The sequence below is a fragment of the Toxotes jaculatrix genome, chromosome 13 (assembly GCF_017976425.1).
Source record: "Toxotes jaculatrix isolate fToxJac2 chromosome 13, fToxJac2.pri, whole genome shotgun sequence".
Lineage (NCBI taxonomy): Eukaryota > Metazoa > Chordata > Actinopteri > Toxotidae > Toxotes > Toxotes jaculatrix.
Window position 1 is genome coordinate 11,104,768 of NC_054406.1, and position 27,307 is coordinate 11,132,074.

Here is a 27,307-nt window from a genome sequence, read left to right on the forward strand (position 1 = left end):
TGCATGTGTCAGAATCAAAACCAAGCTTTTTTCATGAAGAGGTGATTCATTTGAGATGTTTCATTTTACAGTCAAAAGGCTAAAATGAAGCAATTTACAAGCTGAGTAGACTTGGAGAGGGGGTGACAGGGTAGCCAGTTGCAAAGGACACATCTTCCCTGTAAGCAGAACAAGAAATAGAATATGTAATGTAAGAACGCATCTCCAACTATTTGTCAATTTTTTATTTGCATTACAATTTTTTAACACCAACACATCAATTAATACAAGCGATGTGATGTCTGTTCCTCCTGTCAAACTGTTATTGTTTCCAACCCCTGAAGTTGCTCAGACTTATTTTCAACGCTCAGCCAGTGCCTTGTTTTTTGGTCTCAACTCACTCTGAATGATTTTCTCTCCTTTGAGTACCGTGCATCGACAACACCAAGAAAGATTGCTTCCTGGCTGTTACTCATGCATAGAAAATGCTGCCTCAGTGTTGTGGATTTCACCCAATGCATAGAAAGTAGATGCGACTATCGTTATTTTTTTTTTTTGTGGCCATGTTTTGGAATCTGTCAATACTGATAATGATGACAGTCTTTTGTGGTCAAGAGAAAAGGTGTTTTGTGTGTCTTTTTTGAAGAAAACATAGAAATCGTTTTGTTTGGATTTCCTCCCAGACTGGGGCAGACTAATGTTTGTCCTCTTTTTGTGTAATTTATGTTTTCTCTCACATTTGAAGAATAATAAAACTGCAAGGATAAAGGAGATATTTGTTTTAATATTTTTTTATCCTGTTCTAATGCAAGGAACTGAATTGTGTTTATTTAGCACCTTTCAAGAGAAGCAAGCAAAATATATGGATTTGGGGCTGTGGAGTTGTTGAGTGGCTGACAGGAGGATGTTTGTACTGAGCAGGAGTTGGATGAAAGTGTGTGTAACTGGTGTGTGTTGAAAAAGAGCATGTGCACTCAATCCACCCTCTATAGACAGAGAAAAGATGGTTTGAATAATCAATGTGGTTTGGCCACGAGGGTTGCATTATACTGTACACATATAACCATGAGTGATACCTTTCATTCATAGGTGTATACACACACATTAATGTTAATGCATATGAACACACAGGCCCAAAGAGTCGTTTTTTTCTAGTACTAGTTTCTCCCTTTACATAAAATTCATCTTCACATCTCCATTTTAAAGTATGTTTGTCACTGCTTTATTAGAATTTATCTCCTCATTTAGATGCATAGAGGCATTAATGGTAAATGGGTCCCCCACACAGCTCATCAGTTTAATGCATGACTAACCTCTCACAATTAGCAAGATCAAGGGACACAGCTCTTTCTCTTTAAATGGACAGAATGAGTAGAGTTTATTTCATTAAAAAGTAAAGAATGTTATGTAGTCTTTTAATGCAGTTTCTTCTTCTGCACATACAAAAGATCCATTGTATGTTTCTTCAGTCTTTCACACACATCATGCTGAAAGCGCATATACTTTTCCAATACGCACACTCACACACACACACTTTCTCCTGTCTTCTACGCAGGCTATTAACCTGTCTGCTTTCCGTAGAATCTCTGTAATTTGGCCGTCAATTATTAAAATTCTACCTGCTGGCATGGGGAGACAGAAAAGGTCCCCAGCGTTCCCCCAAAAGGACTGACTGCTAATACACACGGTATAATGTGTGTGTGACGTCCCTGGTACTGCAGGTTTGACACCGGGCCCAGCACACTGAGTGGATAATTGCATATGCGATGAGAGGGGTGGATGAAAAGGAAGGACTGGCGTTTGCTTAACAGTATGAATGTTATACAATAATAAATTGGCGACCAGTTGTGTTACTGTAACTGAAGACAGATGGTGATTTCATGGGCTGTGTATACCTTAAAGTAATGGAACCTTGATATTTAAGCAAAGACACTCAGTCATCTTATTGATACAAACCACCTGAAACCAGAATCAGCCAATAGCAATCCCAGCAGCATTCAGTTCCACATTGCTGAAACTCTCATTGCCTGCAGGTGGTGCAAATGCTAAATTACAGCAGCCATTTTTTTAACCTGTATAGGAGATGATATAAACATGTTCACATTTTGTGATTATTCTCAGAAGTTGTGATTCCCTGGAGTCTCTGCTTGTTATCTTGTCTTGCAACATCGTGGCGATGACTCCAGGTGTGGCACTCAACCACAAAATAGTCCAGCACAAAACTCCAGCGTGTTTTTTCTACATGATTTTGTTTTGATTAAACAAACGAGATATAATGTGTTAATTAGAGAGCTTTAGAGGTGGTTGCCTTTGGCAGAGGCTGGTGAACTGTTTCCCCCTGATTCCTGTCTTTGTGTTAAGCTAAGCTAACTGTTGGCTGTATGCTCATATTTAATGTACAAACATAAGAGAGGCATCCGTCTTCTCATCTAATTCTTGGTCTAGGTTTCTGTGATTTTGAATACATGAGCAATGTTTATGGAAATAGCTGAATCTGTGTTTACTGTTGCACAGTAACATACTCTGTGTGAGTATGTTACATATTTAATTTTGGCATTTTTATTGCATTTTCATTTGTGCACTGTAAACTGAAATAACAAGATATATTCCTTAACTTGTAGAGCAGCATGGAGTTTATAAAAAAAATCTAATATGTTTTGGTAGAGGCATGGCACACAGAAGGAGTCTGTTGAACATGTGCATGTAAAAGAAAAAGTGTTGGAAAAAAGCTAAACACAACAGAAACCTTATATTGTTGAGGTTGATGTGCAGCCCAGTGATGTGTGCAGGAGTGTGTGTGTGTGTGTGATTTGTGTTTGTATGTCTGCAAGATTATGCCAAAAAATAAAACAATATACAGATCCATATTGAAAAAGGATGAACATTTCACTCTTTCCTTTCAGGCTAATGTGAACCATACACTCCCCCATGTCAGCTTGCCAAGAACAAAATGGTAATGGTGGAACGTTGAGGGGGTGCGCTTGATTATTTATTTGTGTTTCAACAGGGGAAACCGGAGCTCCGTCACCACTATGAGGCTATGAGTCATAAAAGCCTGTTTATTTTGAAACCAGAACTTGCTGCTCGACAGGCCGTTACATCTGGTGGCAATTATATCATTCAGCTCTCCATCCCACATGCTGAATTCAACGCATATGTGGGAGTTGCATCACATCAGAGTGTGTTGTACTGTATGAGTGTGTGTGTGTGTTCTACATGCCTTACTACATGGTTTTGCTTGTGATCCAAAAACAAAAACATGTCACATTGTTGTCTTATTAGTTTACAAGAGATTTCAAATAATCAAACATAATTTTTTAAATGTGTTTTTATCCCAGCAAGAGGAGTTTTTGACCTTTGACATTCCCTCAACTGAGGACGACAATTTGTGTTCTCGTCTGGGTCAAGGATTTTTTTTTCACAATCTTTTATCACTGAACTGAGCAAGGAGTGGGTTTCAGAAGAACAGCGACGGTTTCTCTTGTGGCTTCTATTCTTATGGGGTTCCAGTTCAACAGCTGCTAAAACTTCACTAAGAGCTTGGCCGTTAAGGGAAAACATCTTGTTTCATTTTTGCCGCTCTGTTGTTAAAGAACTTGGAACACTCGCTCTCTCGTCTCCTCGCCTCACCCTCCTCCTGCCTCCCCCACACCCCCTCTCCTCACCTCAGGTCCTGTCAAACATCTCACTGGGGAGAAATAGAAGGTGTGTGGCTCCTTGGTGAGGTGTGTGCTTTTATGTGTGTTTCCGCAATTGTTGCACTTTTGTCTGTTCAGTCATGTGTGCGCATGTGTCTCCATGTGACTCAGTGTGTGCTCTGTTTAAACCCACTGTCTCCAAAGCCTCACAAGGCTCCCTGTGTATAATTGGTGACCTATTACTTTCTGCCCATTGCATTTGACAGATATGAATTGGAGACTGCCATGCAGACATGCTGATTAATGACAACCACAATTGGTACCTTTTAATTGCCAAGGATGAGAAGTCAGGCATTGCAGAGAGAAAGAGAGTCAGAATGATGAACACACACTCTTTTGCACACATCTGTGATTATAGGGTTGGTGTATGTTTGTGTCTCATCTCTCTCTGCACATCCAGGCCCATTTCTGACACTGGGGTTGAGTCATTCTAATCAACCAGTGGTGGAGCATTATGGAGCCAGCTGTTTGCCAATGATGCTACTTTCTCTGTGTTTGTGCATGCGTCTGCGTGTGTTTTCATGTATGTGAAACCGTGGCGGGGGTGGGGTGGGTCTGCAGGGGGATGGCATTAGTAATGTGTGTGATTTAGCACACATCTGGTCACATACACTCCACGAGGGAGAGGAAAGTTATATTAGCACACAGTGCGCACACTCGAACAGAGCTACACATCGCTAATTAACCTGGTGCTTCTCACAGCTGCTGGCCCCGACTTTGCTTCTGCCAAGACGGACGTGGGTGGCTCCTCAACCTAAATCAATCTGCGCTAATTGCTGGTCTATGCTCCCCTGCGTCTTTACCTTGCTGCCTGTCAGCATCCTATCTACCTGTCTGATTTGACAAGTAACTCCCACATCTTAGAGCCACTGTGATCACAAAGGCAACTCAAAGGTCTCACAGTGTTTTGATTTAGCCGCGATGTCAAGACATTGTGTTGCTCTCTTGTATGATCTCTTGCAGTTAAGTGTTTGAATGAGGTAATGTGTGGTTAAATTCATGTACCTTTCCTCTCTGAAGTCTCAACTTGAAGTAGCTGAAATTTTTCTTTTCACTTAAGTGTATGCCCTTACTGTGGAGTCATTTCCACGAAGAGTTCAAGTTAAGGTTGCTAAAACTATTCATCACATTAAGACAGACAAAAACTGCTCTCTTTTAAATAGCACATTGATTCAGTGGTGAAGCTGCTCACTTAGATTTAGAGTTGACATTTGGAGAAGAGTGAGGATTTGGATTTATGTTTAGGTGAGTCTCCACTCGCAGATTTCTGCCTCTTTTACAGCTTCTCTGGCACGCTAAACTATTCTTGTCACAGATGCATATGATCAGTTATACTCACTCCATCCACCACTTGCGAGCCAACTAGGAATGGTCTTGTCATCAATAAGGATGTTGCCAGGAGCCCCGGGTTGAGAACGGGACCAAGAATGGAGGAGGAGCCCACTGAATTTATATGTAGCTGAACTACTCACAGCCACCAGAGCCTTAAAAGGGAATAGGTATGAGGAGAAAGTAGCTGTTCTGTGTCATTTCCACAAAAGCAGACATCTGTCTGCTTTTGGCATTTCTTCCCATGCTGACAGAGGTCATATGTTTGTGTTGTGTAAGCATGAGGGTAACAGTGATTCTGTCAAACTCAATGGAATGATATGAATGTGACAAGAAAGGCAAAGAAATAACAACAGAAACAAAAAAGAAGAAAGAAGTCAATGCATTATGAGACAGGATGTCCATAGAAGGCTGTTCTTTTTAGCACAGAAAGACCATACTCCATATAAGAAGTCCACATAAGAATGCGTAGAGGGTGTTAGAAAATTGTGGAATCATCCATCTGCTACTAGGGCATGTTTTACTATTGTTGCGATCTTTCCTGAGCCCATTAGCTTTCAGCATATTAGCCGAGGCTTCAGGTGAAGACATTTGGCACAGCAGAGGGGGCTTATGTGAACGTCTGTGGCAAGGGAATTGAAGGTCATGGGGGGAGTAAATGGGCCTCCATGCCTCCCTTCTCCCTCAGATGGAGCTGTACTTTAAACAGCTGGAGGAGGGTCGCAGAGGGGCTACTGAGGAAAAAAAAAGCACCAAAGGAAGGTGGGGGCATGATGGGCCCTTTCATTGGAGCAGTTGTGTGAAACTGTAAATCCATCAGCTATATTTCAGCAGGGCTGGCAGCACTAATAGACGCATCTAGTTAATATTTTATTAAGTGTATGATGTGTGTGCATGTGTGTGTGTGAGCTCAGAGGGAGAAGACAAGGGCTATTGTGATGTTGTCACACCAGACAGTAAAATGTGGTTGGTCGTTAAGAGAGAACATGTCAGTGTGTGCATGCGGGAAGACATACGGTGACTCTATCCCATAATTCCTATATTGCTGCTGTAAAACGAACTCATGCGGGGATTGCAAGGAAAGAGTTGTCATTTTCAAGCAAAAGTGTAGTTTGTGTGACAAACATTTAAAACAGAAACAGGAGTGAGAGTTTTATTTGTTGTTGTTACAGAGACAATAACCAGACAGTATGGTGATACTTATCTCTCTGTCTAATCGATGACAACCTCCAACTATCTGATTATGGAGTGGGAAAAAAATCTCGACTTTTTTTTTTTTTTTATCTGTATTTTTTGTAATTCTTTAAAAGTTCCAGATATTGATCGGGGGATGGATATGAGGAGAATGACAAGAATGAATGCTGTGTAAAGGTTGTGAGAGATATGTGTATAGTCAGTATGCCTCAGTGTGTATGTGCATACTCTCTTGAGTGTCTGCTTCCCACATGGAAAACATTGCCATTCTGGGATTTTTCTGCCTCATAGACTCACAGCTGCTTACTCCCATTTGAGGAGATTTGTCAAAACTGATACCCGATCCAATCCATTTTCATTTTAAATCGCGGTCCAAAAAGCCATATGAATAAGTGAATGGCTGACATTACAGATGTGCACATAATCACACACCTATGTTCACACATGAAAGCAATCAGACTCTCCTGTATATGTTAAATCCTCTTCTGCAAAGCCATTATGTATCACAGTGGTTGTGTCTTAGATAGGACATAGGTACTGTTTGCTTTTTAATGGCCATCATATGTATCATAAAGTCAATGGTGATAGAGACCAAAAATCAAAATAAGTATAATAAAGTACTGTATGTTGATATATTTCAGCTCAGGCAGAAAAGTATTATAGTTAGAAAATATAAATGGACCTTATGAAGCAGTTTCCCTCTCTGCATCACTGCCTTTTTTTTTTTTCGCCATTAGCAGCTTTATAATGAAGCTGACCAGCATGGAGTCAGGTCATGCTCTATCTAACCACCTACCTTGAGGCTTTCGGAGTCCCAGAAACCCTCCTAAGTCAAGGGGACTGGGAGCAGCACGCACTGGGCCGGTCATGGACGGCTGTACGCTGACTCCAGAGGATGACTGGAAGGCAGAGAAAGACAGACTTCAAGCCCAGATGGGCTTTGATACGGCCTCTGAACTGGCCCCTTGTCATATAATAGATGGTGGCACGAGAGAAATCGAGGAGGGGGAGGGGGGTGAAAGAGAGGGAGAGGGGAAAGGGAGAGAGAGGGCCTGGGGAGTTTTTGAAGTGAATATGCTTGTATCATGATCAAAGAAAAGTGAAGAGAGAAAGAGAGACAGGAAAAAGACAGAGAAATCTTATGCCCTTCAGACTTTTTTTCAGCCAAAGTTATGTTAAAGTTATTAAACACTTCTAATTTACTTCCAAATATCATATCAGCAGAGGAAAGACACTTTTACAACCCTGAAACAAAAAGGTAAATAATAAAGAACATGTACTGCAAGTATGAAAACATAAATTACTCATGGAATGTGAAGTGCCTAAACAGTCTTTTCTATGAACATAACTGGACTACGGTATTCCAAAAGTGTCTTTAAAACATGTAAAATTAATAGACTTAGTGCTAAAACTGTGTGCATTAATGCACCTTCAGTGCTGTGTTTCTGTAAATAAAATATCTCCCAAGTAGGTATCTCATGTAGCTGCGATGTCAGGCTGTGTGTGTGCATATGTGTGTGTGTGTGTGTGTGTGTGTGTGTGTGTGTGTGTGTGTGTGTGTGTGTGTGTGTGTGTGTGCGTGTGTGTGTGCGCGCGCTGAGTTTCTATGGCCTGTTCTCTGACATCTGTTTTGGGTGAGAGGGCTAAATGGGTCTTGGATGGTCTCTATGACCAACTGTCTGTCCCAGAGCACAGAGAGCTTGACTCTGTGACCGTTAAATCAGCCCAGCTGAAAAGCTGCCATCTAAGCTGGACTGTGTGCGTGTGTGTGTGTGTTTTATGTGTTTATCATGTTGTGGGGACGAAAATCTGTTCAAATCATCATTAATGAGTGACTTACCTCCCATCTGTGGAATAAAATCTGGTCCCCATGAGAACCACAGCCCTATTAAAGTTAAGAGTTTAGGGTAGAGATGCAGAGGTTATGGTAAAGGTTTGGCTATACGTTATTAGCATCACATAAAATAGTGTTTACATGGATCAATGAATAAATAAAGAAGTAAAGACAAAAATTATAGTAAAACCAATATGTACGTGGTTACTTGGTAATGGTAATATGATACTGTAAAGAATTGAATTGGAAGAAGAAGAAGTGTGTATAAAAGGAAGTGATACAAGAAGGGAAGACAGAGAAAAGATGGGCTTAAGGGTAGAAAAGTATTCTTGAAAAGAAAACTTGTTATCCCTCTGCTTGTGTAGCACCCCCTTCTCACTCGCTTCCTCTTAATTTCTCTCCTGTGCGCTCATTTTCTGTGGGAGCTGTGGTGGTGGGAGAAAATGTGAGATCCAGATGTCGAGCCTTGATTGCAGATGTGCTCACTTAGAGGCCAAGAAACGCTAATCTGCTTTGCCGAGCGCATACACACACACACGGAAGCAAGAAAGTGGGCACACATATTTACATAAACCCATATTTTCAGAAGGAAAATCGCATATTCACTCATTGAGACAGGATTGTGTATGAAATAAAAACGAAAGAAACACAAAGAAAAATGCACCAACTAACAACTCCAGAAAAGACTCATGAAAAAAAAAAAAAAAAAAGCAAAGCATTGCCTTCCCTCTGCATCATGGTGTTTTGGCACAAACATTTCCTGCTGCATTTTATTTACTTAACAGTCACTAACCTCTTACTACTAATTGGACAGAATGAAATACACATGTATACGCACACACACATACATACACACACAAACACACACACACAAGAGGCCTAATGGTTTTCAAAATGGTTTCAAATATTAATGTTTCCTCTGTTTGCTACTTACATGCCTCGTGGCCCATTATTGTAGAAACAAGCTGCATTTGAGAGACCACAGCTAGCTTTGTCCAAGGACTTGATGCTAATGAAATGATCAGGAAGGGCAACATTGAACCACTTGCATTAAGGCCATTACAAAGACATGAAATATGGGAACAGCGAGGCACAGGAATCCAATTCCCACTTACGCTCGGTGAACCATTGTCACTGTAACAAGCAATGAACTTGTTCTGGTGTACATGACATTTTGAATATAGACAGAAATAAATGCTGCAGCTGAAAAGGCTTACAAACATTTATTAAACCTTTATTCAACTGCAGTACATCCACATATTTAAAATTTTATATTTTTTATTTTATTTATTATTTATTTATTTATTTTTTTTCCGACCCTCTTCTGGTACTTTATGTTGCTTCTTAAGGAAAATAGCAGTATAGAATTAGGGCAGCAACCATTATTTCCTGTGTCAATTAATCATATTTTTATTTTGATAATTAATTGATTCCTTTTTTTCATCTAAAAATTTCAGATTGTGACAAATGCCCTTCACAAGCCCTCACAGTCCAAGGTGATGTCTTCAAATGACTTGTTTTGACTGAATCCTCAGTTAACAATTATGTAAAACAGAAAAAAGCAGCAAAGTGACACACTGGAGAAGCTGGAACCAGATAATGTTTGGTGTTCTTCTTTTCTAAGCTACCTGCCGCTGCAGCACTTCTTCTTTTTGGTTTTAAAATATTTGACATTTCACATACATTTTCAGTTGGCCTGTTTTCTGCTTAGCCTTTTACACAGTTTGACCTATTTTATGCAGTAAAAGTGCACTGATTACTCAATACTTGGTTCTGTGTCAGTATATGTTCAATGTGCATTTCATTGCGTAAGCCAAAGAAATTACTCCCTCTCTTTCTCTCTCTCTCACTGTGTGTGTGTGTGTGTGTGTGTTTGCTTGCATTTGGGCGTATTGATGGGGGCTCATAGATGTGTGCCAACATATCAGTGTGTATGTAGGGGTGAAAGGGTGGAGCTACATAGCAGCTTTGAAATATTCAGTAGAGAACAACACGTCAACATCAAGGCGAAAAAACTGATACTCATGCACGTGTGTGTGTGTCCTCCGGGCCTGTTGCTCATTATTTGTCCTTGTGTCCTCCCAGCCAATGATTATTGATTGGGCCATGTTAAGTATAGAGAGGGCACCTTATGGTGACAGCTTGACTGGTGCTGCAGCGCCTTGATCTTTTCTGATGGGTGGCAGGGGAGGCAGAGAGATGAGGGGAGGGAGACGTTATGGTGTGAAGCTGCGTGTGAACGTGGAAAAAAGATGTTGGGGGTTAGAGGTGCAAAGAAGTCTTTCTGGATGAGGCGGTTAGGGTGGGAGAACTTAAACAGCATGTGTTATGTAGAGGCTCACAGAACTTGACTTGTACTGTGGCGGGTGTGTATGTATGTGTGTGCTTGCCTTGCTCTCGTTCAGATACATCAAAGGAAACCTGGCTACTTTTGCATACATTGTGCCTTTCTTTCACCAAGGATATTCCTGAGGGTGCTCTCAAATAAATGATAAAATAACCCTGCACCAAGGTCATATGGAGCAGACTCTGTCACACGTATAGATATAAGATACACAAAAGGTGCACTGCAAAGTGTAGTAAAGACACACTGGGTCTTGGAGGGAGAAATCAATTGACAGGGATTATACAGTGGTAGCATCAGGGATGAACAAAGTACAACCAGCATCAGCGGCAATATGAAGGAGTGAGCACTTTAATGTTGTAAAAACTGCCTCTCTATTTTCATTAAACCTGATTGGTGACATGTCAGCTGGTGCTGATCAGCTGATGGTGAACAATGACCTCAGTGCTCTGTCAGAGCTAAAGCAATTCTTCATTTGATGTTTCATTTGCTGCTTCAATTACTCAGCCCTCTTAGTCATTAATGCCTCAGGGAAGTTGTTGTGCACACTGTTAATGGAGAACTGAGCTTAAAAAAGTGTTTCTGATGCAGTGAAACCTGTTGACTTGCGAGGTCTTCATGTCTTTTTTTGTCCTAAATTATCACCAGAGTAACAGATCTCTCAAAATTGTCTTATGAAGGACCATTTTGCAAGCCTGTGTCTGGAACCTGCAGCCTGTCTTCTGCTTATTCATTGGCCTGTAGTCCTGATCAGTGTCTCACTCTTTGGTTACTCTAAATATGAACAGTTTCTTCAAGTGAGACTAGTATTATTTAATCTTGTATTGTTTTTACTTTGATTAATTTTATGAGTATTGTTGTTGTTGTTGTTGTTGTTACATGTGCAGCAGTTATCCGTCTTGCTCTGTTTACTACAATGTCCTAACCCGAGGTGCTTTGAAACTACCCAACCTCTGGAGACAAATAACACTTCTTTTGATTTAAATCAGGGTCATGCAGCTACTTATCGCTAATAATAACAGTGCCACAGTGGACTTGTTTTGCTGCATCAAAGGGGACCTATAGCTCCTTGTTCATCTGGGCTAATTGCACAGGGAGTGAGAGGGTCAAATGGGTGTAACAAGTAAACTGCGTTCTGTGAAAGGGTTAGAACCAGATTTCGTGGCATTGCAGTATGTCTTTAATGCAGTATGCGTTAAAAGATGGTTTCATATCAGGAGGAATGTGAAACCAGATGCTCAGTCTAAAAGCACTGAATTCAACACAGCTATTAGTATACCTTAAATCTTATCCTGCAACAAGAAATAATTTCATCATTGCTGCTTGAAAACCTATGAGTTAGATCTGCATTGAATTATGACTCAGAAAAAGCTGAATCTATTTATTACATCTATGTACAATATATCTCATTTCTCTTATTGTGTTTGGATTGCTACAGATGACAGCCCACTATTCATTTTGTTGGTTAAGGATTTGGAGAGCTGCCTACTGGCTTGCATCAATGCCCTCCTGTTTGTTTTCTCAACAAGAGTAGATGAGTCAACTGATTGGCAGTCAGACGGCGCGCTAGATGATAGCGCTAAACCTTGGCCCGGGCAAACTGTTCAATTATTCACAGAAAGAGCAAGAAAGAGAAAGAAGGATAGGGTGTGCATGTGTGTCTGTACGTGTGTGGGTAAGAGGCAGAAAGACAGAAAGAAAAAGATGAATGAAAGAGCCAGGCAAAGAGAAATGAAGAAAGGTGAAAGGAATGAAAGAGAGCAATTCACATGCTTCACATTACCTAATATTTCTGACTGAAAAAGATCTGTTTCTTATTATCACCCACCTTCACTGGTGCAAGCACTGCCTAATGCCTTAATCTAGCTGCTAGCCACTGCCACCCACCACAGTGTGAGACACACAAGCACAATAAAGTAGCACTACCTCTGCCAACACTACGCACACTCCAAGCACGCCAGCATATGGGTCAGATCTAATCGCAATAATTTCATTTCCCCCCTCATCAGCTCCAAGCCAGATAGACTAAGTCCCATTTGTAACCACTGCAGCGCTACTGGAAGGAAATATGACAGATAAGAGGACTCTTGTAATAAGCCGGCTGTGTGGATCTGATAAATGAAGAGAGCTTTTTCCAGTTAGCTGGAGAAATATATTGTGGAACAGCAGAAACCCGAGTGTGGTAGCTTGAGGATTCATAAAAATAAATGGGGAAACAAATTAACTTTGTTGATTAGCGGCAAGATGGAGGAAGCCGCTTGGAAATGACTCGACGCCGCTTGGGAAATCTTGGGAGTGTGAGGCGGCGTTCTGATATCAACGAGGGGGGAAAAAAAAGCATAGATGTGTAAGATACAGTAAATCCTCGTAGGCATCTTTTCAACGACAGAGTCACTACTCTCTTTTTCAATAACAAATCTCTATCTTTCTCACACAAATACACACACACATATATGTACAGACACTCTTTCTGTTGAAAGATCCACCCTTTTCGGCTGTTCCTAGTTAAAAGACAGATGTGCGGCGCTGCTTGTGACGGAAAGTGTAATATCTGTTTAGAGCTCGGGCCTGCATCATGCCCATATGGTTTTCAGTGGGAGAGGTGGAGTTCCTCAGGCGGAATTTGAAATGTAAATAGAACAAAGGATTGTGGAAGGTAGTTAATTTCAGCTGTTTCCATGGCAGGTAAGCTGTGTTGGCAAGGCTGTGATGTCTATTTGTGTGCCATTATTTCTCCACACAGCATGTAAAATTATGTTTGACATGCTTTTCACAGTTCAAAAATATGTACAAAAAAGAGTTTTAAAAAAAATAAGCAATGTGAGAAAATTACAGTAACACCGCTGGATTTCAATAGCACGACTGTTTAAACAGGAGAGGAACTGTGTTGAAATGTAGAGCTGTTTTGAATATTATTTTACAGTATTCACCATTCTCTGAAGAGGCTGTTTGTCTTCCATAGCAGAAAGGTTTGAGAATTATATTTCTGCGAACGTGTATTCCAGTGAAAACAGGTCAAAAGGAAAGCCAAGGAAGTTTTCCACGTGCTGGGTTCTCTCCAGAGGAAATGCTTCAGTGCATCTCAGAAAATCATCCATGCAAGATCCAATGCATAAACAGTCACCTTGTCAGTCACCTTGTCAGTCAGTCAGCCAGTCAGTCAGTCAGTAGGCCAGTTCGCCATCCAGCGAGCCAGTCACTGATCATTCTCTTTCTTTCTCACCCACCCACCCTCAGTTCTCCGAACTCCCCAGCACCAACTGAGCTTCATAGACCTGTAATGATCCAGTGTCTCCTCCACTTATTAATGCTTGGTGGAGCTGCAGGTCAGGACCTCTTCCCTCCTACTACATGGCTCCTCATTCTTTCTCTTCATGAAATCAGTTTGTGTTCTGATGTGGTGGCACTCATATTTTTTTCTCTGTACGTTACACTTGGATGTACACAGGGAAGTTCAGGGAGCTGCAGTTGAGTCTCAGTTTAATATCTCGAAAATAAATAAAAAAATTATTGCATTGGTGTTGGTGCACAGTGAAGACAGCTATTAATAAATAGGGTGCTTTTAATGAAATATTGCAAGAAGAAATTGAAAATGGTACAAACTTAGGAAATTATTTATATTGTGTTGGATATTTGATGCACAGATTTAGCTTGATGTGAGCAGTTAAGATAATAATAATAATAAAATTGCTTGTAAAATAATAAAGCTTGTCAAATTTAATGATTCAACAGCTCCGCCCTTTGGGGACATTATTTATTCCACGGCTAACATCAGCATATTGACAGACATGTCAATGTTTAGATGCATAATTCTTATTACTTAGGCATCAAAGCATATCCAAGAAGAAAGGGGTGTTTTAACACCTATTCTACCCATCAGATGGCATCTTTCTTTATTTAAGTCACCTCCTCTCACTGCATATTGATTCAAAATCAAATGAAGAAAAAAGAGAAATTGTTTCTGTCTCTTCTCTGCTCTTTTGATAAAATGAGTGTGCTTGTGAGGCCACTGAATTGGCATAATTACATGGGTTTAAATGCAAATTTACAGTGTGCTTATTAATTCTATTCTGCTCATTTCAAATGACTGACTGCACTTAATTAAATCAGATTGATTAGACCTTTTCTAGACTTTCCCTTTACAACCACATAATTATGACAAATAGAGCCACTTGACACCAAATCTACAGCAGAGGACAGAGCTTCCTTTTCTTTGTTATTCCGGGTCCTTCAAATCCTGCATGGGGATCTACAGGCAGGTCGCAAGGACAGCGAAATGGGTCGCCACATTATCCTGGATTCAGATGTAAATGTTTATTTTAAGGTTACTGACCTGTTGTTCCTATTTTACCTAACCATACTGAAAAGATTACATCAGCTATCTCCTCCACACACACACACAGCATTTCCACTCAAACACCCCCATCCCAGTCTCAATCCTCTGGACACATTGTGCTTGTTCCATTTCGTGATGCTCCTCATCAGCACACCCACATTTTCTGGAGAAATGGATGACCACACTGGTTAGTGGATAGTGGTTGATGTTTACGTGTTGCTAAGGCCCTAATAATAATGATATTGGATCATTATCAAAAACTAAGCTGTTTCTTTAATGGATGTGATTTCCTGTGGCATATAACAGTGATGACTCCTTTAAGGTATGTCCTTAATGCCCTTGGCTGTCTGGGCTGGTTGCATTTGGCCCCACTTGTATTTCCTGCAGTCTAATGAGCACACATCATTTGTTGTTGTTCACAGTGTCCCTCTCAGTGTGAGACAGTACCCAGAAGAAAGCAACCAAACTACCAGCCATCTCCTGAATGGGGTCCTTTGTCTAACACAGTTGAGCCAGGTGGTGTGAGTATACACAAAAAGGTTGAAAAGATGGTGATTAATTGAATAAACTTATTAATACTTTTTTGTCAGAGCAGTTTCTCAGCTTGAATATTAATAATTCCCAAACAGTGCTAATGGTGAGATGAAGACAAAGAGAAATGGGAATAATAATTAAGCGAGGAAAAAAAAAAAACAATATGCAGAAAACACATTCAAAGAAATGTAATATTTAAAAAGCAGCACCCCAGGACTTGGCGAGTTAATGGCTGAAAGGGCTCCTGCTCCTCAAGTGTTTTTCTGAGCTTTGATTGCAATTTGGAGAGGAATTATCTCACTGGGGTGCGTGGGTGGAAGGAGGTCGGATCTGACTGTGAAGTGCTTGTCATTACCAAGATCTCTCCCCTTCTATTTTCCCTTGTTCCCTTTGTCTAACCCTCTACCCCTCTCCCCTTTGTCTAACTCCTCTAGTTGTGGTTGTTCTGCAACTGGAGCTTGACAGTGTCAAAATATTAGTGAGTTCCATAACACAACACATATACAGTATGCTGTATTTGTGTTTGAATATTAAGTGATGCATTCAAAAAAGACATATTTATTCATTTGAAAGCCCGATTATATTGTTACAGGATATTTAAATCCATCCAACATTTCCCCTTCTAGTAAAACAACAGCTGTGCAGGAAATCTGATGGTCTGTGATTTTGTTATAAAATGTAGGAAAATTTACAAGCAAGGACATAAATCCATGTATCTACACACACACACACACATCTGCAAGTCCATTTGCTGTCACATTTACACGAACATGCAAACCTGTACTGAACCTGTCTCTTTCATCACTGATGTCCCCCATCAAGACAGGTTCATTTTCCACATTCCCTCCCCCTCCTTCTCCTCCACTGATTTGACAATCACTGTGTAATCTCGGGCTTAAATGACTCTTTTTAAAAATGCCGTGGGCACTAGGGTCATGATATTTCCCCTTAATTACTGTGCCACATTATCACCATAAAGCACTTTCCACCTCTCTAACACTTCTAATTACATTGTTCCGATTGCCGTGACACATCCTTTCATTCGCTGATGCACTTTGCAAGTGTATGAGTGCACGAGCAAGAGAGAGGCAGAGGGAGAGACATCACAGCTAAACCCCTCTCTGTAATGCAAGCATCTTCATCAAAGAAATTCTTTAGCTCATGTCCAAAGTTGTGCTCCCAGCTTGCAAATTTGTCCTGCTACCTTTAAGACAGATGTTAGATGTGTTAACAATTTATCAAATACTTTTACTTATTCATTTTGAAGCTATTCATGTTGTCTTCTCTGTTCACTTGCTAACCAGTCTTCAGTCACTCTCAATCGCAGCATGTGGTGTTTGGGCATTTTAACTAATTCATGATGGTGGGAAACATTTCCTGTGCAATCGGTTTATTGCAGCTGGTAATTTATTAGTTATTGTGACAATAAGTGTACTGAAGATCAGTCTCGCGCAGATTTGTAAACCTGTTTTTGTATTTATTTTCCTCCTAAACACAAATATGTAGATTTTTTTTAACCAAAAAATTTTGTTTTTTCAAATTAGAAGAGCTACTTCACAATCTTTCCACACACCCCCTGGCAACTGCAGAAGTACCCCCTGGAGGAATCATTTTAGCTGTATTCACCATGTGCAAGGTGTTTCCCTTAATTTGTATTCTAAGTCTCTTATCCATTAAAATCATGCTTACACCACTAGGAATGTATACTGTAGAAAAACAAATTAAATGTACTGACAGTGATCATTTTCATTTAATGTAAATGTCTAGCTGTTGCACTGATTTAAAAAAAATGGTGCCACTATGTTTCCTCCAAAAAGTGCTGAAATAAATAGAATACATTTAAATTAGTGGTATGTTGATCCTTATTTTTCAAACAGAGAAGCTCCAGGATTCCCCACTTGAGTGTATCACTGCAGTCTTTCTATTGTTTAGCTTGAGGTGAGATGTTTAAATTTACAACATGAAACTAGGCTTTACAGTACAATACTAGGAATGACTGAGTTTAATTTTGAGCTGGGACCCCTTTTAAACACCCAAACTACCACCGAACCCATTTTACTTGTCACAGTGTTCACGGACCATTATGAGGTCTTTTCCACGGGTTTCAGTGTCAGGTGGGGGGAAGGGCTTAGGGGCTGCAGTTCCACCAGGTGGGCTCTTTGCTAAATGGCCATTGCTCGCTTAATGTGCCCATTAAAGGCAGTGAAGTGGTGATATTGTTGGACAACCCTTTCCTGCGTGAACACTGTATGAACCCTGGTGTGTTTCCATTGGTGGTCTCCATTTCTCTCACTCTCTCTCACTCCTCAAACCAAAGCTATTACACACTGACAGCGAGAGTCCTGTTATGTGGTGCATAACTCTTCAACACTTTGCGTTTCCCCAGTGTGTCTGAAATGCATTTACAGTGCAAACTGTGGTTGGTTTACATTGTGGAGGGCAGAGGAGATGGAGACATTTAAGATGATCTATTAAATGGAAAAATAAAAGCTCTTTTGATGTAGATTATACTATAAACAGTTGGTGAAACTACACACATAAATGCACACAAATGTATATATCTTTGTGTTAAAGGAACGGGGCAAGAGGAAGAGATTTAAATGGAGATTCGAGTAGTTTGTACTGAGCGGGAAATCATGAGGAGCAGAAAATCATTCTGCCAGAGTTGAAGGTCAGTGACCCAGAGCAATTAGAGTCTGAATTTAATTTGTAAGCTAAAAGCTAAATAATGCACCTCACATAAAATGAATACGGTTGCATTATTTATTTATTTATATTACATCTATTTCAACAACTACAAGGTAAAATGAGGCAGCTGTCTGTTTTGGTTAATTTGCCTCAGGTCAAATACAGTTAACCTAAATATTCAGTCAGTCATGCATGTTTTGGCCAATCACACTCGACCTGAAGATAAAGAGATACAAATCTTCCTAAATACGTAATTATCTCTTTGTTGAGCTATTTTTACTTCCATTTAACAGTTTGATCAAATTCATTTATTCATCTCCAACATAAAAAATCCAGCTATTTGTTTTATAATTACTTTACTGCACCTGTAGTGTGTGTCAGACAGTAATAGTCATCTTTTGGGGAAACAAAGCATTTAGATATACAAAAGACAACCTTTAATCATTGATCTGAGTGTAGGGCATGATCAGTAGTTGGATAGTCAACAGTCATTCATTCCTGTTGCTGACATGCTTTTTCCATATGCTATTATTCTCCTTTGAAATGGAAAATAAAGGCACATGGCTCTTCCGTGTGTTACTATAGCTACCAAGTCCCAGCTCACCATCTACACTAACATGTTGTATGCATATATCATACATATATCATTATGCCATAGGTACTGTCCAAGGTCACATATATGCACAATAATCTACTAATATAATACAAGACTTCACTTACTATGATGCCTTTTCAGTGCCTGCGACGATGTGGAGGGAGATGGATTGCTTGAAATGGATGTGAAATAGATGGGTGTTGGGGTGAGGTGGCAGGGTGTGTCCATTTGTCAGCGTGTGATTGCAGCAGTGTGTGGACACGTGTGTGTGCATCCTGCACATTGTAAGCAGCAAAAAGAGGTGAAAATGAACAAAGATGTGTGTGGCCCACCCATGTGTGTTTCTGTGCCTACGTATGGATGTGACTCGGGTGTGCGTCGCTCTCAGCCTTTGACGACCTTTGCGTGTTGCTGCTGTGAGCAGAGTGACCCCGCTGTACTCATTAAAACCAATGGAACGGATCATTCTCCGCTAATTGTTTTCTACTGACAAATGGCTCCTCTGACTCCCGAAGACTGCTGCAGGGGCCCTGCTTGCCTAGAGCACACTGACACTAATGAGAACCGCCGGACTGTTTGTGCTTGTGCGTCTGTGTGTGTGTGTGTGTGTGTGAGAGAGAGAGAGAGAGAGCAACAGTGTAAATGTATGCCAGTGAATGAACAAGAGTGTGTATGTGTGTGTTTGTGTATACTGTATTTGTGCTGCCAGCCTCCCTCGCTGTGCACTGGCATGTGTAAAGTCGGAAACACTGCTACATTAGGCTCAACATAAGCCATTAAGGCATTTTTCACTTGTCAATCACTCTAACACCAAGATATTGTTAACAAGTAAAGTGTTCTATCTTACTGCTTAAAAAGTCATTACTTACAGTCGAACACATTCAATACAATATAATGTGTGGATGGAAATCACTTTAGTAAGGTAAAGGTAATTTTGCCCTCATTTACATAAAAGGTAGAAGATTCTTACTGTAGGCTTTAGCATGGTTTTCATTATCAAAAAGTAGATTTAAAAAGAAAACAATATCAGACCCCTTTTTCCTAAACTCCTCTTCTTTGACCTCCCATTGTGTTTGCATTTAATTTGCTAACTATTTTGTTCAGGTTAGGGTTTAGTTTAAAATGACTGCTTCATTAAGCTTATGAGACCTTCTTCATCAGTGTTACAATAATAAACACGTAAGGTTATGAAACAGCCAGGGTCATGCTTTAAAAAAACACTGACTGACAGCTGGAAACAGGAAAGACACTGTGATGTCCCATGTTGAAGTCTAATGTCCAACCATACCGACCTCCTCCACCTGCTGACTTTGTGGCTGTATAACAGTGTCACACTATTTCCTCCTTTACTCCAGATGGACAACGCCTGGGCTCTGTCACTTGAACGTATACTGATTTTCATCAAAACAACTTAATGCTAAATGTGAGGACAGTCTTGTTTTGTCATGTTTGTTCTCTTCTTTCCTCAGCTTTTGGTGTATTTAAATGGTTCTACCCCCGCTTCTTTACATTTCTGGTATCCTTCTGATTTATACTCCATCTCTTTATATTGCATTCTACCACACACACACACTCCTCTCTTTCTCCCCATTGTCCCTTTCTCTGCTTCCACCTGTTCCATGGTCCACTGGATCACTGTGAATCCTATTAGGGGACACCCCTTAGCACCCCCAGCCCCTCCCTAGCCACACTACCTGGCACTAATCCATCAGAGGGGCAGTCAGGCTGTGCACCACCCCGCCACCACCCATCCCCGATACCCGCCAGTGCCCAGTGCTGCAGCAGAGGCCCCAGCTGGGGGACCGCCAAAGCTCGGTCGTTATCAGATGACGGATAGCTTCATATCAGGTGTGTAAAGCAGGCGAGTGTTGGAGAGGGCCATCTGGCCGATGATTTGGGGGAAGTTGGGAAGTCGGGTCCGCAAGCGAAGTATAGCAAAGGTGGGTGATGATGATGGATGGGGCTAGGAGCATCGCTGCCAATCACAGCCACCTTTGGCAGCTATTATACATACATTCAGAAACTAATGCTTTCATAACCACATACGTATGCAGGCATGGTTAGACAATAGCTGTTTGGTATATCTATTTATTTCACATCTGCACACATTCTTACTACCTGGAGGTGCGTGGAGCCAGTTAGTCTCTGCCAAAAGAGGAAAAATGTATTATCCTGAAACAAAAATTGTCTGATTTGCATGTTGTATCTTGTTTACTGGCTTGTTAACATTAGCCACCAGTAAGCCCTCATTTTGGAATGACCAGGCTTAGTTCAGAGTTTGAGTGGTGTGTTGACCCCTCACCTTCACTATGAAAACAGGACTGTGCTTTTTATACTATACTGTCTTGTTTTCAGAAGTTATATGGAGGTGTGGTGTGGGTGTGGAGGATTTGGAGTTGTGTAAAGAGCCCTTGATGGAGTTGGGTTGAGCAGTTATCGTTATCATTATCATTATGTAATGTGACTATTTAGTTTTACAATATGTGAGCTGTAACAAGTAATTAATTCCATTTTTCAAGTAATAAAAAATTTATTTTGAACATAGCACTGTTCCAGACTGCAACTGAATTTGCATTTACCTTCTGATTGGTGTTATCATAGTATCTCCAAACAAAAATTAGAGAAAATAAATCCAACATAAAGGTCGTCAGCATTGTCATGACGATCTTGTGAAATGTTAATGAATGAAATGTTTTCCATCAGAGTGCTTCATACATCCAAAGGCATTAAACATCTTTGTGTGATGTGAATAAACAGTGCGCTTGAGTCGGTGAAAACAGCACGTCAAGAACACACTTCTGTTTCCCAAGACAAAGGAGTAATGTTAGGTGGTTAATTACTTTCTGAGCTGATGAGTAGTTTTATCATTTGAATTCCACTATACATTTGTTTCGCCACCATAAAGAGGCTCTGAAGACGATTCATCAATCAAGTGACATTACAACAAAGGGATTAGCACAGCTGTCGAAAAGAAGCTAAGAGGGTAGGAATTACAAAGGGCAAAACCTTAATGCCCATATTGGCTTTTTATGAATGAGTTACTCCATACTGGATGAAATTTGTGGGTATGGTGGGATCTTCTGTACAATTTATGTCTATGTATGTATGTCTATGTGCCTTTGTGTGTTGTAGTGTGTATAAAATCTCAAGGATACGTAATGTATATCTGGCTTCTTAATTTGCCCACGCAATTGGAAAACCCTCCCGAGATGTGTTGTAAAGGTCTCATTGACTGAGTAAACTTCCAGTTGTTAAAACATAGTCCCGTCTTGGCAAATGAATTCACTCCATCATCCCCGGTGTAAAACCAGGATTCAACTTTCAGATGTTTTGCTCACTTAAAAAAAAAAAAAACAGCCTTTCTGTCAGACCAGCTGACGAGGAAAGCAACAGAACATTTCTTGCATCTTGTCTGTCTTCCTCTTGTCTGTCAACTTTTCTTTTGTCTTTCCACAACCAGAGGGAACACAGGAGTGAAGAGAAGGGGAGGAGAGGGGTGGGAAGAGAGAGGCGGTGTGGCAGCAAGGGGAGATGTGTTTTTCACGTGTTCACATCAAATGCATATGGAAAATTGCAGCACCTCAAAGGATTGTGGGATACCCTCCAGGCCCCAGTAGAAAAGCAATGACAGACGTATATATAGCTGCCATTTTGGGATTTGATGTACACAAAGACAATTCAGAGGGGATTTTTCTCTACTTTCTCAAAGGAAACATATTCTATCATGTTTTAATGTAGTGTATTCGTAAAGATGACAACCTTTCTGTTTGCTCATTAGACATGGAGTTTGTCCTGTAAAATACCGTGACATGACAAGACATCATTATCTGCTGTGTGATTTGAAAGTTATTGTCTTACATGTTTGCATGCTGTCAGGATATTTAGCCAGTCTTCTCTAGAAGTTGGAGAGACTCATTTACATTCTCGTGGAGGAAGGCAAGGATGTCAGCTTTCGCCCACTTAGTTCTTCTCCTTTGCTATGAGCCAGACGGTGGGTTGAATTCCATAATACCCCAGTGAGTGACAGAGATCCCTCTCCAGACACTGTACCTGCATTTGATGCTGCACCGCAGCTGCTATCCCATCATGCCGCTCTGTTTCTATTCTTCCCTCCCACAGTCCCTTTTCCATTTCTATCTGAGCGTGGTTAGGGATTTTGTTTGATTCGTTAAATTTAGTTTATTGCTTTTCCATGAGTTGCAGAATAATGTGGGCGTCATATCATATTTAAATATTTATTTCATGACAAGATAAATACACTGCACGTGTTTGTGTCCGTGTGTGTGTCCGTGTGTGTGTGTGTGTGTGTGTGTGTGTGTGTGTGTGTGTGTGTGTCCGTGTGTGTGTCCGTGTGTGTGTGTGTGTGTGTGTGTGTGTGTGTGTGTGTGATGCTCACACAATGCACACTAATTGTGGTGGTGTATAAATGTATGTTGTGTATATTTCATTCAGTCTCATAGAAAATTGCCCTGTAGTCCATTCGTTGTAAGATGTGTTGTTTTGCTGCAACCCTACCACGAGACAAGAGAGCTGATGGGAAAAAAAAAAAAACTGCATTACATTTGAGGCCTACAGTTTTTAAATCCTCACTTTTCCTCGATATCTACAGATTGAAACTATTGTTTGGTTAAGATTTGAGAAGAATCGTGGTTATGGCATATAAACAATGGCTGTGGTATGTTAGGGTCAGGCAACAAAAACTTTTAATTCCTTGACATGCATGGAAGTGTTTAACATCCCTCCCTCTCTCTTGACCCATTCATCTTAATGTTGCACATATTTCAGAAAATACAGAACTGAGTGAGCTGCTTTACTTTAGTTGTCTTTCTTCTTGTCCTCTTGCTTTTGTCACCAGTGGTGTTGATAATGTTGATGGGCTTCTTGGCCTCAGGCAATGTTGATCCATTGGCAGATAATTAGAGGGGTTCGATTGGCATTTGTTTACTGTCAACTCCCAACTTATGCTGATCTCATTCTGTATTTGACCCCATGAATACAATCTGAGTGTGCTTGTGTGTGTGTGTGTGTGTGTGTGTGTGTGTGTGTGTGTGTGTGTGTGTGTGTGTGACTGTGTTACAGGTGGCCGCCCAGTAGGTGGGAAAATGCAGGAAGTCTGCTTGTCTGTGTGCACATGTATCAGACGCAGCATGTTTTTCCCTTTCAGAGGCGAGGTATCCTGTGTGTGTGTGTGTGTGTGCGTGTGTGTGTCTGTGCGTGTCCTCGTGTGTGTGTGTATGTATGTCGCCGATCACACTGGGCGGCTGACTTCCAGGAACCCCTGCAGCAAAAACAGGCACTGTGTGTTTCCTGCTCTCACACACCGTTATCACACACACACACACACACACTCACACACACGGATCATTGCCCTATTCTCTTTTCCCTTGCAGGTTTCCTCAACGCCTATCCTTGTGCCTCCGGCCGTCAAGATGTTTCGTTGTGATTGTCATGAAAGAACTAGCTCTCCGGGAACAAACCAGAGGACACAAATAAGCGAGGAGTGACGGTATCCTCACGGCCTCACTGTTTTTTTGTTCTGAACACGTTTGGCTTCTTACTTTAAGTGGGCACATTACCTCTGCGCCTCTCTCCTCATCTTTCTCATGTCCGATTCAAAGGCCACTTTCTTCTGAGACGTGTACTCGCCACAGATTTCCCTTCTTCCTTCATTTCATCATGAGTCATGTCTCGTTTTCTTTTTCTCTCTTTGGGTTCAATATTCCCTCCATCCCTTACCTTCTCTCCCTACATCTATTCACACGTCCTGAGTAGCCCACTGCCTACGTGACACACTGACAAAAGGATCCAGACTGGAAAATGTAAGTAGACCACAGACTCCTTGCTCTGTGATTGTGAGAGTGCCAGGGACTCTATCTATCCATATTCCCTTTGAGAACACAAAGCAAACCCACCGCTGAAGCACTCCAGAAACAAGGGAGAGATGAGAGGGAGAGAGTGAGAGAGAAAGATGAAATGAAAGAGAGAAATGCACAATGGCACCGTTGCAAACAATTGCCATTAATGGCATCATCTTTTCCCCACAGAGACTGCATTGAGGGAACCGGGAGCTCCACATTGATTCACTAACAATGTTTTACATATAATACATGACAGACAAAAGTAGTCAATGTTAAATTAGTTGTTAAAAACCGGACTCATTTTTGCCAGTAAAAAAAGATTCAAGAGATTATGTTTTCCAGGTGTAACAGGTGTAACCTTTCTGTAGCCTGTAAAGTAGAAACCATGTAACCACCATAGCGTCAATATATTTCAGCCAGAAAGCAAGGAAACAAGTACATGGGCACTGAGAAGAATAGAATTTAATAGAAAAGAACAGAATAGAATAGAATGTTTTATGAGATGTCATGAACGGGCTATGGTGCACGACTTGTTCAACCATACAGTTCAAGTGGACCAGTTGTTATCACCGAGTTGTAAACGTAGCTTCTGCTCTGTGCTTTCACTGGCTCTGCAGGCGAGATGACTTCCAGATGGTCCGGGGAAAGTGTTTGCCTTAGGTTACTGCAGGCCAGCCTGCCTGTGCCTTTTTCAGCTGAGGGAAAGATAGAGATACAGTGTGTGTGTGTGTGAGTGTGAGTGTAGGCATGCATCACACAGTCCTACTTTTTTTTTTTTTTGTACACACTCCCACACACACAACAGCTAACCAGCTCTTCCAGCACACAGCTGGTTGGTTCCTGTCCATGACACTCCACTGCTGTCTGTACAAGTGGTTCTCAAAGCAGGGTCCAAGGACTCCAAGGACTCACCAGGGGGCCTCAAGTAAGAAAAAGCAAACAAACAAAAAATAGAGTTGTGGCTGATTCAGTAGGTGTAGATATTCTGATCCACTGCTGTTAAATGAATTTCAGAACCTGGGCACATCAGCATGAGGAGTCACTGGTGTTTATTCTCTAACAAAAACCATGAATATGATGATCTCTCTCATCTCTTCAGTCATATGTTTCACGTACAGTTTATTCTTTAAGCCTGTTTTCATTGCATTTTGTTGGATTTTGTTTCCATCAAAATCCACCTCAGTCAAATGTAAATGCCTTTTTTGTTTCCCAGCATTTCTGGTGTTTTGAAAATTGAAAATTTGCATTAAAAAAGTGGACGGAAACGCATTTATTGTTTATATCGTTTCCAGGTTGTCTCCACAAGCAGCAATAGCTAGGCCTATCATTGTTTCTTTAATCCATAAGCAACCCACAACCTTAACTGTATGTTTATCATTGTAACCATGACAACAAACATCCTCTAACCTTGAGGAAGTATTTCCCTGCACCTAACCAAGTACTTTATGTGCCTAAACCTAGCCAAACCTCTACATAATCTTAACCAGTGTTCATTATTGTAACGATGACAACAAATGTCCATTATGCCACGACCTTTGGGGTGAGATTTCAGGAGACACTTCTGTGTGTTGAATCAGAGGACTTGTTTTATAAAGACTGTAACTGTAAAAGGTAACCCACTTGAATTTTCTAACCCAGACTGCCGAAGCCTCATTTGAGCAAAAATTTCGAATCAGAAAGAGGACTGTAGATTTTCCCATGATTACCACCGGAACTACATCCGGCAAACAGAAAGAAACTTCCTCACCATATGCACCGGAGAAACATTCACAGCGACCAATTATGCTTTTAATGTACATGTGAGCATGTAGGTATTGTTTCAAGGAAGGTTTGTGAATCTATCCTTTAATTCTTGGCCAACGAAATATATGACTGCACACATGTTCTTGCGCTCTTGGGTAAACAAAACAAACGGGGGGGGGGGGGGGGTTCTCTCCCTGGGAACCCTTGACGCGAAAAAGCTTCGGAAGCCACTGGCACAGTAGAAAACACTTCGCCTTGCCCTGACCCTTCTTTTTCCAACCTGTTTTAGGACACACAGATGCTGGCTGCTGCCCAGTCGCCTCCTCCTCCTCCTCAGCAGCGCTTCAGTCCCGCCCACCGCCACCTGGCTCTGCTGCGCATCGCCGACTGGAGGCAGAGTGCCGCTACTCCTCTTCCCCACGCCAACGGAGAAGCAGAAAACAGGGAGCCCCGAGACCGAGGGTGTGTGTATGAATTTTTCTCATATTTTAAACCAGATTTCTACAATCTAGAGCGACTCGACGTTTAAAGGATTCTGGAGGAAAGTGCGAAGACGAGTAAAGAAAAAAAATATATCTATCAGACGGGTGCCCTGCGCACTACTGCATCCCTCTCCTCCATCTCTTTCTCATCTCTCCTCCTTCTCTGCCTCTGTGCTTTTACAAGACTCCTAGCTCTCCCATCCTGCATATCCCCCAGTGACTGATCGTTTACTGCAAACCGTGAGCTAGTCGTCCTTCTTTTGTCGGAGTTTGATCCACGTTTCTGAGCTGCTGGAAGTATACCGCCAGAGCCCCTGAGAGGTGGCCGGACTCTGTAGCTTTCGTCTTCCCCGATACGAGAGGATCATCGAGGGGACCTTGCGCGGAGTCACAGGGACTGGAAATTATTTAGCCCTCTCACATCAACGTACCGCATGGTGGGAATTTCTGCCTCTTTTCAGTGTAAGTGGAGCTCTATGTTGCTATATTGGTTGTATTTTCCCAGTGACGCCTTGGCTGTAGTGTTTTGTGCCCTTATGAAGACATATATGCGCCAAATTAAGAGGAAAAAATTATGAAATAGCTGTTGACCCATAACAGAAATTGACATTTTTGATTTGCGCTTTGTTTCATATATTTTAATGTAAAGCATGAGTGAGAATGTGTGGTTCTAGGGTTAGAATGAAGGTACAG

At 41.2% G+C, this 27,307-nt stretch overlaps 2 protein-coding genes across 2 annotated transcripts in view; both read left to right on the plus strand.

The window, feature by feature from the left end:
• Positions 1–17,003, plus strand: part of triqk (triple QxxK/R motif containing) — an 82,101-nt gene extending 65,098 nt beyond the window's left edge. Inside the window, exons 4-5 of the mRNA XM_041054080.1 lie at positions 15,137–15,235; positions 16,793–17,003. Of these exons, the coding sequence (XP_040910014.1) occupies positions 15,137–15,235; positions 16,793–16,864 (171 nt within the window). The 3' untranslated portion in view covers positions 16,865–17,003. The remainder of the gene's footprint in view (positions 1–15,136; positions 15,236–16,792) is intronic.
• Positions 17,004–26,540: 9,537 nt separating this feature from the next.
• Positions 26,541–27,307, plus strand: part of runx1t1 (RUNX1 partner transcriptional co-repressor 1) — a 57,339-nt gene continuing 56,572 nt past the window's right edge. The window contains exon 1 of the mRNA XM_041053863.1: positions 26,541–27,076. Within this exon, the coding sequence (XP_040909797.1) occupies positions 27,049–27,076 (28 nt within the window). The 5' untranslated portion in view covers positions 26,541–27,048. The remainder of the gene's footprint in view (positions 27,077–27,307) is intronic.